This window comes from Apis florea, unplaced genomic scaffold (genome assembly GCF_048593485.1).
Source record: "Apis florea isolate Af1SG1 unplaced genomic scaffold, ASM4859348v1 contig_20_pilon, whole genome shotgun sequence".
NCBI classification, from domain to species: Eukaryota; Metazoa; Arthropoda; class Insecta; order Hymenoptera; family Apidae; genus Apis; species Apis florea.
The window spans coordinates 231,808-249,422 of NW_028256527.1; the positions used below are offsets into that span (position 1 = coordinate 231,808).

General features: G+C 30.0%; 2 protein-coding genes across 4 annotated transcripts in view; one reads left to right on the forward strand and one right to left on the reverse strand.

Annotated features, from left to right (window-relative positions):
* The first annotated feature begins 656 nt into the window (after positions 1 to 656).
* On the forward strand, positions 657 to 3,270 carry Tip60 (Histone acetyltransferase Tip60). The gene is made up of 5 exons (XM_003698382.4): positions 657 to 802; positions 907 to 964; positions 1,352 to 1,420; positions 1,502 to 2,582; positions 2,696 to 3,270. Exons 1-5 carry the CDS (start codon positions 758 to 760, stop codon positions 2,802 to 2,804), a joined length of 1,362 nt encoding a protein of 453 aa, XP_003698430.1. The 5' UTR covers positions 657 to 757; the 3' UTR covers positions 2,805 to 3,270.
* Positions 2,962 to 17,615, reverse strand: part of rsh (Rap GTPase activating protein radish) — a 175,237-nt gene continuing 160,583 nt past the window's right edge. For all 3 annotated transcript variants that reach the window (XM_086915236.1, XM_086915239.1, XM_086915231.1), the window contains 2 exons: positions 12,099 to 12,623; positions 2,962 to 11,900 (listed from right to left, as the gene is read on the reverse strand). In XM_086915236.1, the coding sequence (XP_086771362.1) occupies positions 11,748 to 11,900; positions 12,099 to 12,623 (678 nt within the window). In that variant the 3' untranslated portion in view covers positions 2,962 to 11,747. The remainder of the gene's footprint in view (positions 11,901 to 12,098; positions 12,624 to 17,615) is intronic.

Below are 17,615 nucleotides of genomic sequence, written 5' to 3' on the forward strand. Positions count from 1 at the left end.
TAGCTTTGCGTTACAAACCTTAAAAGCAACGACAAAGAAGGAAGACGAAGGCGGGGAGAAGGTGCGAAATACACGCGGGAAACGGCGTTATGCTAAATTCACCTCTTTCGAAATGATATGTATTTCAGAATTAATTGCGTGCAAGTGCGAGCATCTTTCATGATGTATCGCTAGTAACCCTGCTACTCACCTTCCTTTGAATTATTCTTACTTAATTATCTCGTGTATCTCGACAACCCATCGTATTCTTAAAGGGGAATTTTATTTGATGTCATATACGAGTACGAATCTCTATTTACACTTTTTATTTTCTTTAATCGTCTTAACAAATCATATTCAATTTTTGATTTTTATACTAAATTTTGTATCTCCAAGTTAAAAAGATTTAAGAAGATTTTGTTTTTATTTAAGATAATTTAACGTTTTATATAAATAATATCTATATAAAAATGTATAACAAGTGTTTGAAATATAATAAAAGAAAATTAGATAATATTCTCTTTAGTATTGTAAAATAATGGAAGATAGTATAAGAACGGTGGATGTTTTAGCGCTCCGTTTTTTAAAGTTGAATTTCCCGGTAATCGAAATTTCGATATTCAATGTAAACTTTTCGATTCAATATTTCGATAGTGCGGGAATATGTTCGAATAGTTCTTTTTATATGCGAAGCGAGCGGTGCGGCGCTCGCGTCAGTGCCGTGAACGCTTCAAAACAAAATCGTGTTCGGTAGAAAGTTTCTTCATTTGTGATTGAAATGATCGAAGAACACGACGAGCACGAAACAATATGCGACTCAGTGGTAAGTATTACGATGTATTGATCATGATCATATTAATAATTTTTTGTTGGGAAGTCGGTGATTGCGAATATGTATGTCTTATAAAATTCTAACCTTACTTTCAGAATTCGCTGGTGGAAGGCTGCCGTTTACCAGTCAGAATGCATGGAACGGATGATTGGCGTAAGTAAAAAATTCATTTCTAATCAATTAATCCATATTTAAGGAATTTGTGATTTTTTTCTCGAAATCACGTATATGTTTTTGTATGACAAAACCATTTAATAAGTGTGTTATTGAATCGCATATTTCATAGACACACTAATATTTTTATTCATTAATATCGTTACAATCATATTCTATAAGTCAGAAATGTATTTATATGAAGTATTGATATTCATTATCCATACATTTTGTTTAGTTCAACTTTTAGGTTATGTTTAGGTATCTTGGATGATAATAGTTTGTATGACATGCTGTCTTCTATTGTTTCTTGGGAGTCTATTATGATTCCACTTATTTAGGTGTAATAATAAAGGTTTATCAAAAATTTCCTTTTGTCATCCACAGCTCTTGCTGAAATCATCAGTGTTAAAGAAGTACATGGTGTCAAGTGTTATTATGTTCACTATGTAGATTGTAAGTATAACGCGAATTAAGAAGAGAGGTGTTACATATATGTACATAAACAACCGTTTAACTAAATGTACAATATTTTAGTCAATAAACGATTAGATGAATGGGTTACGGAAGATTGTTTGGACACTCGAAAAGTCCAGTACCCTCGTCGAGATGGAACCACACCAGGAACTGGTGCAGCAACGCCAAAAAAACAAGTACCCAGTAGACCGCCTAGCCCTAGTAGCCTTTGTAACGAACCAGTCAATGGTTCCGCAGTTTTGCAAGCTGCATTACAAAAGAAAATGTCTAGAAAGAGAAAGGCCACATTTATAGAAAATGATGATTCTCAGGATGGTCCACCGCAAACGCCTGGTCCAAGGCCAACTGGTTCATTGGTGGCGCATCATCATGATGATATAGTTACTAGAATGAAAAATGTTGAACTGATAGAATTGGGTCGTCATAGAATAAGACCTTGGTATTTCAGTCCATATCCGCAAGAGATGGTACATTTACCATGTATATACATTTGTGAATTCTGTTTGAAATATAGAAAAAGTCGAAAATGTTTAGAACGACATTTAGCAAAGTGTAATTTAAGACATCCACCTGGCAATGAAATATATAGAAAAGGGTCAATATCTTTTTTCGAAATTGACGGTCGAAAAAACAAAAATTACGCACAAAATCTATGTCTACTAGCAAAATTATTTTTGGATCATAAAACGCTATATTATGACACGGATCCATTCTTATTTTATATAATGACAAATTTTGATAGTAGAGGGTACCATATAGTTGGTTACTTCTCGAAGGAGAAAGAATCGTCCGAAGATCACAATGTAGCCTGTATTCTTACACTGCCACCGTATCAAAGAAGGGGTTACGGAAAATTATTAATAGAATTTTCATACGAATTGTCCAAATTCGAAGGTAAAACAGGTTCACCTGAAAAACCATTGTCGGATTTGGGATTATTATCTTATAGAAGTTATTGGGCTCATACTATATTGGATATTCTGTTGAACGTAAAGCCATTAGTTGAAAATGAAAAACCTCAAATCACGATAAGTGAGATATGCGAGCTGACGTCGATTAAGAAAGAAGACGTGATATCGACGCTTCAAAATTTGAATCTTATTAATTACTACAAAGGACAATATATTGTGACATTGAATAGGTAATTGGCTAGTCTATGCGTCATTAAGGGAAACGAGTCGTGCAGACATTTAGCTTCTTTCCATACCGAGGATTTCTTCCACTACTTCACTGACAAAACATGTTTATTCACAGGGAGATTATCGAGCAACACACAGCCGCAATGGAAAAGAGGCAAATCAGAATAGATCCTAAGTGTCTTCATTGGACACCAAAAGACTGGAGTGTTAGGGCAAAATGGTGAAGTGGCATTCAAAATTGACAATAAGACTATGCTAATTTGTCTTAAAGTTGTTTTCAGGATTCCTGGAAGAGTGACTAATTGTACGTAAACTGTACATAATATATCGACCATTCGGTCTGCGTTTTTTTAAATAAGACTGTATAAGGCTTTGCACGCGATGCCAATGGTCGAAAATGACAAAATGAAAAAAAAAAAAAAAAAAAAAGTGATAAACATTTTCACGAAAGCACTATGTACCTCGGTTACACAGCGCATCGATGAATCACAGTTAGCGATATTTGACGTGATAAGAAAGAAGTATTTCTGTTAAATATATAATACTGGCTTGCGTCTAGAGTCAGGAGCAATGTTTTAATATGGTGACTAGACTTTTTTAAAAGTTCGCATACGTTCTTGCGATTAAACGATTTGTACAGGAAATATATAAATCGGTCTTGTAGAATTGTAAATAAATCTGATTTTATAACGTGCGCCTCATTCTCTGCAAAATAAAAAAATGCGATCTAGTTTTAAAATACGTAATATAATAGTATATCGAAGCTTCAAGCGGTGAAGCTTGCGTATAAAAATTCGTATATGTCCTTTTTGAAATTTTGAGATAAGCAAAACTGATTAGTACAACGCAGAAGTTGTATGCACGCAAGTATTCGCACAATTGTGCACACACCTTAAAACACGTATTAGATATTCCAATTTGCGTGTGCACGTATCATAGACGGATGATAATCGAGAAATAATCGTTTAGAAAATAAAAATAAAAAATAAAAAAATAAAAAAATGAAAGGAAAAATAAATTGAAGAAAAGGAAAAAAAAAAAAAAAAGACAAAGTATAGAAGGAAAAAGGAGATACGTTTAGAGTAATCGGATTCACTCGTAATCTCGTCGTATTCGACAAAGTATGAGCTTTCATTCGGCATTGTATTATCAATGGCTGTGTTTGAACAACTTCAAAAAAACATTCGAACATAAATCATCCGTCTGAATCCGATTCAAGATTGTTCTACCAAAACCTATGAAGAGTTACCTATGAACTGCGAAATAAAAAGTATTTTTCTCTGAAAATGTGTATTTTTGATAGCGTTGAACTGATATCATTAGCCAACAGAACGAGCTGGAGGAGAAAGAAAAGATAAACGAAAAAGAATGAATAGAAACGGAAAGAATCTTCCAATTTGTTCTTTTTTATAAATATTTTCATTTCAATTTTTCTCATATTTCCACTTCCACAATACAATTAATACACAATCGTTGTTCAGCAAGAAGGTGTAAATAAGAAAACACTCCTCGTACAATTTTTAAATACAGCATCTTTCATGTATATATATATGTATATATATATAATTTTTTTTATATTCAACAGTAACATCACAGTAGCTTCATTACAATAAATTTTCTTTTTTTTTTCTTTTTTTTTCCTTTTTTTTTTTTTTTTTTTTTTTTTGTCATAATTTCATCTGTCTTTGTATTCGTTCCACCACGTCAACGTGACACACGGCGAGTCCCGAATGTTCGCTAATTTTTACAAAAAAAGTTTCCTAGTAGATTCTTCGCGCGTCAGCAATGGGGAAAGACGATGTGACAGATGTGTATCTGTCGTGTGTACGATATACACGTATTTACCACGCATACGACCAGAGGAATATTACAAACTTAGGATCGCAAATATTATTCGGATCCTCATCGTTCGTATGTATTTTCCGAGAGAGAGAAAAAAAAAAAAAAAGAAAATCACCGCACATCTGATTTTTCTGCACGAGTGTATATGAAATAACCGTAAATAAATCATGAGTTCAGCGATATACGACGTGTTTCAAGAAAAATGCAGGAAGACAGGAATCCGAATGATATTGCTGACATAACACGAAGCACTGTGTCATAGTTGGAGATAGCGAACAAACGAAAAACGTTCACGGCGATTGTGATAGACGAATATAATATCGAATTGTCGAAGCGATCAGAGAATCTCTTACGATGATCGTATTGAAATACCAACCTCTCGGTTTCCTATAGGTATATTTAATATCTTATCTGAACGATAAAACGCATAATACCGATCATAAAACGCATTATATGAAACTTGTTCTTTTTTTCTTTTTTAACCTCTTGTTTCTTTTCTTTCACACTCATAAAACACACACATATACATGTATATAATTTATATATGTAATATATTACACGCATACATAAAACACATGCATACCGAATCATTATCAGTGTCTGTTGATTGTATTCGTGTTCCGCAGACACAACGAGAGTATCCGGGTACTTGAGAAACACTTGATGAACATTAGGCGAGGACTCGGATACCCCGAGAACGCTATTTTTACTGGACCTGTAAAATTGTGAGTATTACAAAAAAAAAAAAAAAAAAAAAGAAAAAGAAAAAGAAAAAGAAAGAAAAGAAAAAAATTTGAACGATACGCGAAACTTATGTAATGTATTTGGAATAATTAAATAAAGAATTGAGAAATTTGAATGGGTGAGTTTATTTTTCTAAATGTTCCTTGGTTAAATTAAATTAATTTTTTTATTTAATAACTTTTATTTTATATTTGATATTTCGAAGTAGAAATTTTGAAATTATTAGATTAATTATATATTTATGACAATAATAATAATAATGAGATAATAAATGATTGTATTAAATTTAAAAATAAATATTTTCTAGCTTTTTTAGAAATTTCTGCGTGTACTCGAGCACTCGGTTAATCTTCATTCGATTCAGCGTGCATACTCCGGACCAGTGATATCATATATAGATGTAGAAATTGGCGGATAGATTTATAACAACAATAACAACAACAACAATGACAATGAAGATCCGAAGTCGACGAAAGTTGTCGGCAAAAGTGAACAGCGAGTTTCTTTTTAACAGTGAATAGCGTTACAGTGAAAACGATGACAATGAGAATATTGTTAAATGACGGGGTGTATTTAATCCTTTTGTACTTTTTAAAATTTATAATAATTATCGAAAATCTTTGCTTATACATTGAAGAAATGTATGTATTAAAAAAAAAAAAAAAAAAGAAACATATATAAAATATTGATTAACTAGTCGAATAATAAAATGATAACTCTACTCTGTAATCCAAAATTTAATTATCTAATGATATTTTAAATATGTTTTTTTCGTTTACTTAATATTTTATTTAAATTATCATAAATAATAGATATATATTTATTTTTAATCAAATTTCAATCAAATTATATCTTTAAAAAAATCTCTAAAATTTTTCACTTCTCTGAAAAATAGTGAAATATTGATAAAATCCAGTCTTTAAAATCTTTTTCCATTTTTAGAAAATAGTAAAGTTGTTAAAATGTATCGTTCTCAATTAAATGTAAAAATTCGCTGGTGAGTCTTTAAAAAATGTCGTCATTTCTTTTAAAAAAATAGCAAAGATGATAAAATTGACCAACTAATTTATCTTCAAAAATCTTTAAATATCTTTAATGATCTCTTTTCGTTCCGCAAAATATCATAAAATTGATATGTATAATATTTAAGAACAGTCTTGCATCATCGAAATCTAGGATTTCGATACTTCGATAATTCCCGAGCGAGATGCTTTCTCCAAGTACAAAAGGGTTAAAAATACCACCGTGCTGCGGTATGCAGCCTCCAATTACGATATTTCTCGCATAAGGATACTCGATAAGCGTTGTATCGTTATAAACACAACCCTTTTGCACGTCCTTCACGCGTTTCGTGATCGAATTCCAAACTTAAGAATTGGAATTCAAAACGCGACGTATTCGATACTCGCCGCAATCAGGATCGTGGTATCTTCGTCACAATAATTCTCGTCTTCCTGTGTTGCATTAGTTGTGCATGTGTGTGTACGTGTTGAAGTGTGCGCGTGTGTGTACCTCATATATATATATATATTATATATTTATATACGAATATATATATATATATATATAGTTTCATTCATACACTCTGTCTATTCTCTTTTGTTTAATTGTCTAATTCTCTCTCTTCTTCCCCATATATCTGTTTCATTCATCTTTCATCTTTTATCTTCTTTTATGATTTATGAATACATCTACAGTTGAACAGTAGTCGGCAATGGCTGGACAGAATCGCTTTCGATGAAAATATCTTTTTTTCTCTTTTCTTCTTCTCATCGAAATTCGAACCATTTTTCTACGAGGTATCGTTTCCCATCTTTCTTTTATCTTTCAGATTTTTCTAATCTTTTGGATAGATTTTGATCCTCTTTCAAGACATTTGTTTCTATCCCGCGGTGTGCATCGAACAACTAGGACTGTTGTATCGAACATGGAAAAAAAATTCGCTTTTTGTACATCAGTGCACGCATATCGCAGAGAATATATTAAACGTATGGAGGCATAAGTTTTTACTTTTTACCACTGGCTGATAGTTTTTAAAAGATCTTTGCTTAGAAAATTAAAATATTCATCTTGAATAATAAATTATATGGACACATTTCGTTTTGATTGAAAGATTTAATATCGATACAAAATAAACTTATAAATTTTGTGAATTTTGAATTAAATTAAAATTAAATAGTTTTTATTTAATTAAATAAGGGGAAAAATTAAGTCACGTCATTTATGAGTCTTGTATTTAAATTATGCCTCCATGTTTTTCGTCACATTGTGACAAATGAACTCCCCGGTGTTTCTCGAAGAACCAGGAGCAATTGATATAATATACGATACTGCGATCAATCGACGATTACACTTCGATCACACACTAAAACATCTACACTTACACACTGAGTTAACAGAATTACACGAGTTACACTTTGTCCACGATTCTTTTTTTTTTTTTTTTAATAAATTTACTCTTCTATACTCACAATACAAAAATTCCTTTAGGGAAATTTTTTATATTCGTTTCATCGTGGACATGGTGTATCGTGGAAATTCTGTTATTTTTCGCACTTACGAAGATGAACGACAACGTGAGAGCATAGCGACGTTTAAAAATTTAGACGTTGATCTTGTCACTTTTGAGCCAGTTTCTTTACTTTTTTTCGAGTCGTAACCCTTTATTTATTTATAATAATAGAAAATGATTCGCAATTCTTTTTCTCAAATTAAAAAAAAGAAACAATTATCGTTACAGTTTATTGGATCAGATTTATAATTCGCTTTTCTGAAAAATTTAGCATCTTTTTAAGGAATAATATTATTTTCATAAAGATCAAAATGATTAAACGTTCTAATTTTTTAAAAAATTTTCTTCTCTATACATTAGACAAGACATATACTTTTATATCTTTTTAAAAAATACATTATTTTTTCATCGAACAAATTTGAATTGAAAAATTCTTGCCTTCTCTTCTCAGGGTCACGATTCACAGATTGAAAATCTGGACTGCAGACGATCGCGAAGAAACGCGTCATATATTTGTAATTAACACGCTATCTGTGGAACATATTCTTCTTTCCATCAACAATGATCTGTGAATCACGTAATTCCACGCACAACGAGCTGTGAATCACAGAGTGTTGAATTTGTTTATCTTTAACATTATATAATGTTGGCGGGACATGCAGCGATTTCGATTGTATCGACCAGCGATTCACTGCAAGTCTCGTATATGTATATGTATAATAATCTCGTAATATATAATAATTCACGTGTATCGACCAGCGATTAATTGCGCATCATGTAGTTATATATAGTATGCTTATGACTATCAGTGATAAACCACGGATTTAAGCAGTATCGCACAGCTTCCCGAGGATTTATGCTAAATATATACGGTATACATTATTCATTTATAGCGACACGTAATATTACATTTATTTGGCAAACGAGGAACCACGTGGCGCTACGTTATTCCAGATCACTGTTCAATGTGACAATTACATGGACGATCATGTGTTGTTGGATAATGAGCAATAAATTTCGACTCGTCGATCTCGTTACCCTCCTTTTCTCTAGAAAATTGTAAAATTTGGATCTTTAAAAATTTTTAAATCTTGACAATTAAAAATATTATAACAGCACATTGTTTTCACATTCGATTCAGTAGAATTATCTAATCGTAGATGATCAATGAATTTTTAATAAATTTATACATGGAAGTCCTGGATTATTAAAAATTTATAAATCTTATAAATTATATTGAGAATTGCATATATATATAATTCATTTTTTCTTGATATGATGAATCAGATCTTGAAATATTCTACTTTTTTCTTGGCCAATTCGTAAATTATTTCGATAATGAAAAAACTTCAAGTGATAATGACAATTGATGATCTACTCTAGTGAAAGTGATAAATTTTACAAACATTGTAACGAGGATGTATCGAATGATATTGAATAATCTTGAAATTAAACATTTTGTAATTGTCAGAAAGAATTCAAAAACGTCGTTCAACAGATAGCATATCGAATTCAATACACATCGAGTTTCACGATCAGGATCGAGACATAAATGAAATAATCGCCGCGATCAAATGTATTTACACGCTTGAACACGTGACAGATCATCGTCCAGATCCGTATTCGACACGATTTCGAACGTTCACGTTTACAACGACACGTGTTTTTTTTTTTTTTTTAAATATATATTTATACTTTTTTTTTTTTTTGCATTTTTTTCTTTTCCTAGCTTGTTTTACAGCTACACATACGGTTGCATATTTACTTAGCCTATTTTAATTATCAACCCTCTCTCCTTCTCTCTTGCGTCTGCACCACTCTGCTCGTACGTCATTTACATATTATAATATGTATGTATTTGGTACCTCTCGAATTTTTTCTACGATTCTGTTAAAAAATATTACAAAATGCCCTCTCTTCTCTGTCAACCGTGTTCCTCGATCAATAGTTGGATCGACTTTCGATAAATCTGTGGTATAGTTCACAGAATTTGAACATGTGCTTCACGTGGTCACAGGGGCATATCGATTTTTACAATCGATTTCTCAGTGGTTTTTTTTTTTTTTTTTTTTTTTTCCGTTTTCTATGCGAAAAACAAAATGATCTACTCTCGTCCAGCCGCTTGCCTGAACAATAAGACACTTAACAGTTGGACGATCCCCGCGAATCGACGAGTATTTCATTTTTTATCAACTTTCTTTCTCTTTTTTCCCCTTTTTTCTTTTTTTTCTTCCCTTTTCTTTTTCATCTCTTGAACAATATTTCTCGACGATACACGTCTGCGTATAACAAAAAGAATACACGTGAGAGATGGATTGGAAAAAAATTGTCGAGTCGTGATCGTGTAAAAAATATCTCTCTCTTCTTTTTCTTGAAATTTACGAGGGAGGAGTTGAATCGAGGACAATTCGAGAAGCGAGAGCGAAAGCGAAACGGGGACAGAGTTAGGAGGACGAAAATCAGCCTCTTCAGCGTGTATTGTAAAATCGCGCGTATTTTTTTCTTTTTTTTTTTTTTTTTTCTTTCTTTTTTCTTTCATGTACGTATTTTTATGTGTGTATGCATGTGCGTGTATGTCTTTTTATTATTTTCATTTCACTCGTGAAAATGCAGTCAATAAGACTCGGGAATCAGGCCAGAATTAATTATCGAACTGCGATCGTTCTGCGAAACAATTTATTCTTAATTTTTTTTTTTCTTTTTTTTTGAAAAGTGAATAAGTATAGCGTGATATGAAAATCGAATGGAGAAATTTTGCTTCTTTTCTTTTTATTTATTTATTTAAAAAACGAGAAATATATCTGTTAAGAGGAAAATTTCTCCTTTTTCTTTCTCTCTTTTTATATTATTTTCCTGTGTATATTATCTCTCCGCCTAGCCTGTTCCCGTGAATTTTAGAATATCTGCCTTAGAGTATTTTGAAGATACAAAAACTACGATAGAAAACAGAACAGACTTCGAATATTTTTGTTCCAGTTTTTTTTTTCTTTTTCTCCTCTTCTTTTTTTTTTTTAATTTCACACTCAACATCAACTTCGTATATTATTATTTTTATCCCAATTTTTTTTTAAATTATTACTCTATTATTATTCCTCTTATCATTATTTATTAGTATTATTGTTTTATCATTAGTGTCATTCTTACATCTATGTATATATATATGTATATATATATATACACACACAACATGTGTTCATGTGTGTATACACATAATTTAATTTCACTCGAGCTCTGTTATCAAGAATTTAATCATCGTTACTTTTATATCGTATTACATTAATAGCATTTCTCTTTCTTCGATTTTTCTCTTTTTTTTTCTTTTTTTCTTTCTTTTTAATATGGATTTTTCTTCGCTTTTATTATACAGATTGTCATGGTCGGCATCGCATTGCCGTCAATTTTTTTTCAGCCTGTTATTCTTACTTTTATAAATCTTATCGTCTTTCATTTTTTTTTTTTTTCCCCTATTTCCTTTCCATTCGACATTAAATTTCGACACTAAATAAATAACCATGGCTGAGAGATTTTACTTTCAATATCATTCGCTTTATTTATTCTTCTCGTTTTTAGTCTACAATATGAAATTTGTGCAGTTTCTCTTACGTTAAATTAAATTTCTCAATCGATCAAATATCTTTTCTTCGTTTCCTTTTTTATATTTGTTCACGATCAATATGAATATCCATTCGATTCTTTTATTTTTTAAATTACTTTTCCCTTTGATCAATATCTATCGATTCTATAATTATGTTAACAACCGGTTGTTCGAAACATAGATTTTCATAGGAAGAACAATATTGAAGATCTTTAAAAAATGATCGTCTATGAGATCCATCATCGATGGATCTTGGCACGATCATTCGATCCTCCTTCACACGATGTTTCAATGGAATAATAACTCTTGGATTGGAGATATTTCTTTTTACTTTTGATCGATCACCCTTATTCATCGGAGAACTAGTAATTAGAGTTCTACTTTTCTCAGGTACGTATTGTTCCTTCCATTTTAATAAGGATGAAGAGAGGTAAAAAGGATTGTTGAATTAACACACTATGCACGATATTTTTTTTAGAGGCCACAGTCGAAACTCTCCTGGTTTTGCACTTTTTCCTTGTAATCTTCCAAGTAACTATCGACGTTCCTGAAGATGCCAGAGTTTGCTTGATACATCAACGTTTCGAGAATTCTCTCGTTTTTGATTGCTTTTGATGGCAGAACGATCTGAAAGATATACGTAAGGAAATCAGTTCTGTTATATTATTTTATTTCCCTTAAATTCTAATTTTAATTCCTTTTCGAGCTCTAAGATTTTTCAAAAAGAAATCAAATTCTTTCCTTTCATTGTCACAATAACAGAATTCAATATTATTACTAATTTACTTGTATTAAAAATTATAAAAAAATATATTTGAAGCTCACCCTAATAAGTTCCTGTGGTGTTATCCTATGCAGTTTCAAATCTCTACTGAGTCTGTCCATGATACGTTTGAATTCCACTTTCGGATCGACTTTGGTCGACTTTCTATCTTTAATCCTGTTCTTCGCCCACTCGAGCATCGCCTCGAATTTTCTAATCTCGCCGACCTCGAGACCTCGGCACATGATCATTTGAACCATCGACTCGCTCAGTGTCAAGAAATCAGGTGACTGGAACAGTTGATACGCTCTGGTTTCGATGAAAGCGAGGATCATGTTTACCAATTCTGAGGCGGACGTGTAACGCCAGCAATAATTCTCCAACGCGCTCAGCATCACGCATACGATCTCGATTCGTAAGAATTGTTTTGCATGGTGGAAACACGCTTGTAGAAGCTCGGGTAGATCGTAGTGTTCCGCTGCACAGATGAGACCCGGTATGTTGCTGCAAGTCAGTGGACAGGAGCCAGTTTGCAGATAATTGAGCAGGATTTTGAACGTCTTTGGATCGAACTCGATGATGTCGAACTGTATGAATGAGAAAAATTTATAACATATAAAATGTTATTCTATATATATAAAAAGTGTTGGAAATAGTTTGAAATAATTGAAATAAAATTATTTGGTAATTTATATATTCGTATAGAGTTGTAAAATTACAAAATTAAAATAATGAATTTGTAAGATGTGTTGAAAAATTATTGAATAACATTTATATAAATCGAAATTTCATTTATGATTTGTTATAATATAAAATGTATACGAGCATAATTTTGCATAATGTTTTACAGATATTTTATCTATTTTATTATATGTTTGTGTATAGTTATCAATGGCGAAAGCTGAATCATTATTTTTTTTGTACATTATTATTTATAAAATTCTTGGAAAAGAAGTATCAGAATAGTTAGGACGTTTCCAAGAATTTCTCTATTCATTATTATATCATTTTATTTGCATATTTTTATATGATCTTTGTTTTTTTATTTTTTATGCATATTTTATATATATTTTTATATTTTTCTTATAGTTGATGAATTTATAACAATTTATAAAAAGGTAAATATGTACAAGGTAAGTACAAAATAGATAAATATATCAAAAAAGTATTAAATAAAAAGTAAGTATTAAATTCACTTTTTTCTTATCAAAAGATTATCGAACTAATTATGTTCAACACATTTTAAATTTGAAATTTCATAAAAGCAAGGAAATAGGCGATTTTTAAGGGATTTACTCTTAAATTTTTTTATGTTTCCATCATTTGCACAATTTTCAAGATAAAAAATTTGCTTGCTCGATAAAACGATCGAGATTTAAGTAATTATAATTTGCATCAAGAGATTCGATCATTATGCATTATAATTTCGAGAATTTTATACCATATAATATTTTATCAATTTTAATAATATTTTTATAATATCTCATCTAATATTATTAAATTGAATATTTCATATAATAATCTTAAAATATAGACATATGTAATTGTTTTTTATATAATCTAAATTCATATTTCAGATATATTTTTATACTTTTTTCTTTTTTTAGTTACTGGATTCATGACAATGACAAAAAAGTAAATATACAGAAGGTAAGTACAAAAAAAGTAAGTGAAATTTATAAACTTATTAATATAAGTAAATATAAGTAAACTATTGAAAAAAAGATTTGTTTCAGAAAATACAGCAAACTAAAAAAGTAAGTATAAGGTAAGTACATCAAATTTTATAACTAGATATAAGTAAACTGTTGCAAAAAAGATATATTACTGAAAAAATGGCAGATTAAAAAGGTAAGTAAAAGGTAAGTATAAGGTAAGTATATTAGATTTTTAAAATCTAAACTTTCGAAAACTTTTGAAAATTTAAAGTCCCGACGTTAAAATTTCGGTATGTTTATAAACATTGGTATGTTTATTTACATTCTCGGTTTGTTTATTTACATTTCCAATGTTTATATTCAAAAATTTTTCGAAATTTTCGAAAATTTAAAGCGCTAGCGTTAAAATTTCGGTTTGTTTATAAACATTGGTCTGTTTATTTACATTTTCAATGTTTATTTACATTCTCGGTTTGTTTATTTACATTTCCAATGTTTATATTCAAAAATTTTTCGAAATTTTCGAAAATTTAAAGCGCTAGCGTTAAAATTTCGGTTTGTTTATAAACATTGGTTTGTTTATTTACATTTTCAATGTTTATTTACATTCTCGGTTTGTTTATTTACATTTCCAATGTTTATATTCAAAAATTTTTCGAAATTTTCGAAAATTTAAAGCGCTAGCGTTAAAATTTCGGTTTGTTTATAAACATTGGTTTGTTTATTTACATTTTCAATGTTTATTTACATTCTCGGTTTGTTTATTTACATTTCCAATGTTTATATTCAAAAATTTTTCGAAATTTTCGAAAATTTAAAGCGCTAGCGTTAAAATTTCGGTTTGTTTATAAACATTGGTTTGTTTATTTACATTTTCAATGTTTATTTACATTCTCGGTTTGTTTATTTACATTTCCAATGTTTATATTCAAAAATTTTTCGAAATTTTCGAAAATTTAAAGCGCTAGCGTTAAAATTTCGGTTTGTTTATAAACATTGGTTTGTTTATTTACATTTTCAATGTTTATTTACATTCTTGGTTTGTTTATTTACATTTCCAATGTTTATATTCAAAAATTTTTCGAAATTTTCGAAAATTTAAAGCGCTAGCGTTAAAATTTCGATTTGTTTATAAACATTGGTCTGTTTATTTACATTTTCAATGTTTATTTACATTCTCGATTTGTTTATTTACATTTCCAATGTTTATATTCAAAAATTTTTCGAAAAATTTTAAAAATTATTTATAAAATACTTACCGTTACTTACCTTTCATTTACTTACCTTTTTACAGTTACTGTTTTTTATTAAATATTTTTCAACAGTTTCCTTAATTCTAAATACTTACCTTTACTTACCTTTACTTACCTTTTTACAGCTACTGTTTTTTAAGTATTTTTCAACAGTTTTCTTAATTCTAGATATACTTACCTATACTTACCTATTTACAGCTACTTAATGCCGGTTTTTTGCTAGATATTAAAAAACGTTTTAGATAAAAGTTAAGTTGGTTTCGAAAAGGAAACATTCTTATAATTTTAATTTTTCCATATGTTGATCCATAGAAGATTTATGAATATTAATGTTGATTTTTTAAATAGAATCATAGATTCTTTAATGCTTCAATAAATGCGTATCATTATTCTCTATAAAAAAAGTATTAAATCCCATATAGCAAATGACTCAGTAGTTTAAAAAATAATTTAATTTGATTAAATATTTTTTAAACTTTTAATGGTCTTATGCTATGAATGCCTTAGTACTTTTTTATAAAGAAAATCGTGTTGCATTTATTAATTCATTGAAAGATATATAATTCTATTTAAAGAAACACCATTAATTTCCATAAGGCTTCAATGCGTCCATTTGTGAAAGAATTAAAAAAAAGAACATTCCTCTTTTCGAACCAAATAACTTTTATCTTATTTTTTAATATCTCATTATGAAACATTAATGAGATATTAAAATAACACCCTATTTCCCTCCTATATTTCCCTCAATCCCTTAGATTTAAGTAAATTTTTAAAAAATGACTAATTCTTGAAGATACGACTGATAGAAAAGATAAAAGAAGGTAAGTACGAAAGGTAAGTATAAAAAAAGGTAAGAATAAATTCTACACTAATATTTGAATAACAACATTTTTTATGAGTTAACTTACAAAAAAACTGAGGGTACCAGAATATAGCCCTTTCCAAACCATTCAACTTCTATTCCAAGCATTTTTTGATATTAAGCATAATAAAGAAGATATTTAAGAAAAAAGATTGACATCGAAATTCCTGAAGGAAGAAAAATTTTAGTCGAAAAATTCGACTTTGTATTAGGAGAACATGATACGATAGGAGGTCGATCGAAAAATATTTCCAAGAAATGACGTCAAATTCTCGGAATTTCTAAAATTCCTGGAAATGACGTCGAATTCCGAGAATCTTTAAAATTCTAGGAAATGACGTAAAATTCCTGGAATTTTTCAAATGGTTGAAACCAGAGAAACTTTGGCCAAAAATGCGACTTTGTATTAGGAGAACATGATAGGATAGGAGGTCGATCGAAAAATTTTTCTAAGAAATGACGTCAAATTCTCGGAATCCCAGAAATTCTTGGAAATGACGTCGAATTCTTGGAATCTAAAATTCTTGGAACTCGGGTCTATTTCTGTGTATCTCTAAAATTCTTGGAACTGACGTCAGATTCTTGGAAATTTCCAAGTGTTCGAACAATCGATCCACATTTTTCGATGTATCTCGCTTATTATTCGAGATATTAAAAAATGTTTCGAATAAAAGTTACTTGGTTTCGAGGGGGGCACGTCATGCTGCTGTCCATTTTTTTATAAATAGAAGCGTTAAGGAGTTATAAACGCGAAGATGGTTTTTTTAAATGGGACTATACATTTTTTAATACACCAATTGTTGTCATTTAAAATTCCCTATAAAAAAGTATTAAGCCATATATGGCAAAAAACCTATAGTTTAAGAGATAATTAATATCTTCTAAACTAATGGTTTTTTACTAAAAATACCCCTAATCATTTTTATAGAGAATGCCAAGTTGCATAGATTGGTGTATAAAAAAGTGTATAGTGCTATTTAAAAAAATAAAGGTGACCTTGATAACTTTTTTATAAGTTGATGCACAAAAAAATTGAGGGCACTGGAATACAGCCCTTTCGAAACCATGCAACTTTTACTCGAAGCATTTTTTAATATCGTGAAGAATAAGCGAGATATTTAATAAAAAAGATTGCAATGGAAATTCCTTGATCGATGTAAAATTTTTGTCCAAAAATGCGACTTTGTATTAGGAGAACATGATACGATAAGAGGTCGACCGAAAAATTATTCCAAGAAATGACGTCAAATTCTTGGAAATTTCCAAGTGTTCGATCCACATTTTTCGATGTATCTCGCTTATTATTCGAGATATTAAAAAATGTTTCGAATAAAAGTTACTTGGTTTCGAGGGGGGCACGTCATGCTGCTGTCCATTTTTTTATAAATAGAAGCGTTAAGGAGTTATAAACGCGAAGATGGTTTTTTTAAATGGGACTATACATTTTTTAATACACCAATTGTTGTCATTTAAAATTCCCTATAAAAAAGTATTAAGCCATATATGGCAAAAAACCTATAGTTTAAGAGATAATTAATATCTTCTAAACTAATGGTTTTTTACTAAAAATACCCCTAATCATTTTTATAGAGAATGCCAAGTTGCATAGATTGGTGTATAAAAAAGTGTATAGTGCTATTTAAAAAAATAAAGGTGACCTTGATAACTTTTTTATAAGTTGATGCACAAAAAAATTGAGGGCACTGGAATACAGCCCTTTCGAAACCATGCAACTTTTATTCGAAACATTTTTTAATATCGTGAAGAATAAGCGAGATATTTAATAAAAAAGATTGTCATGGAAAT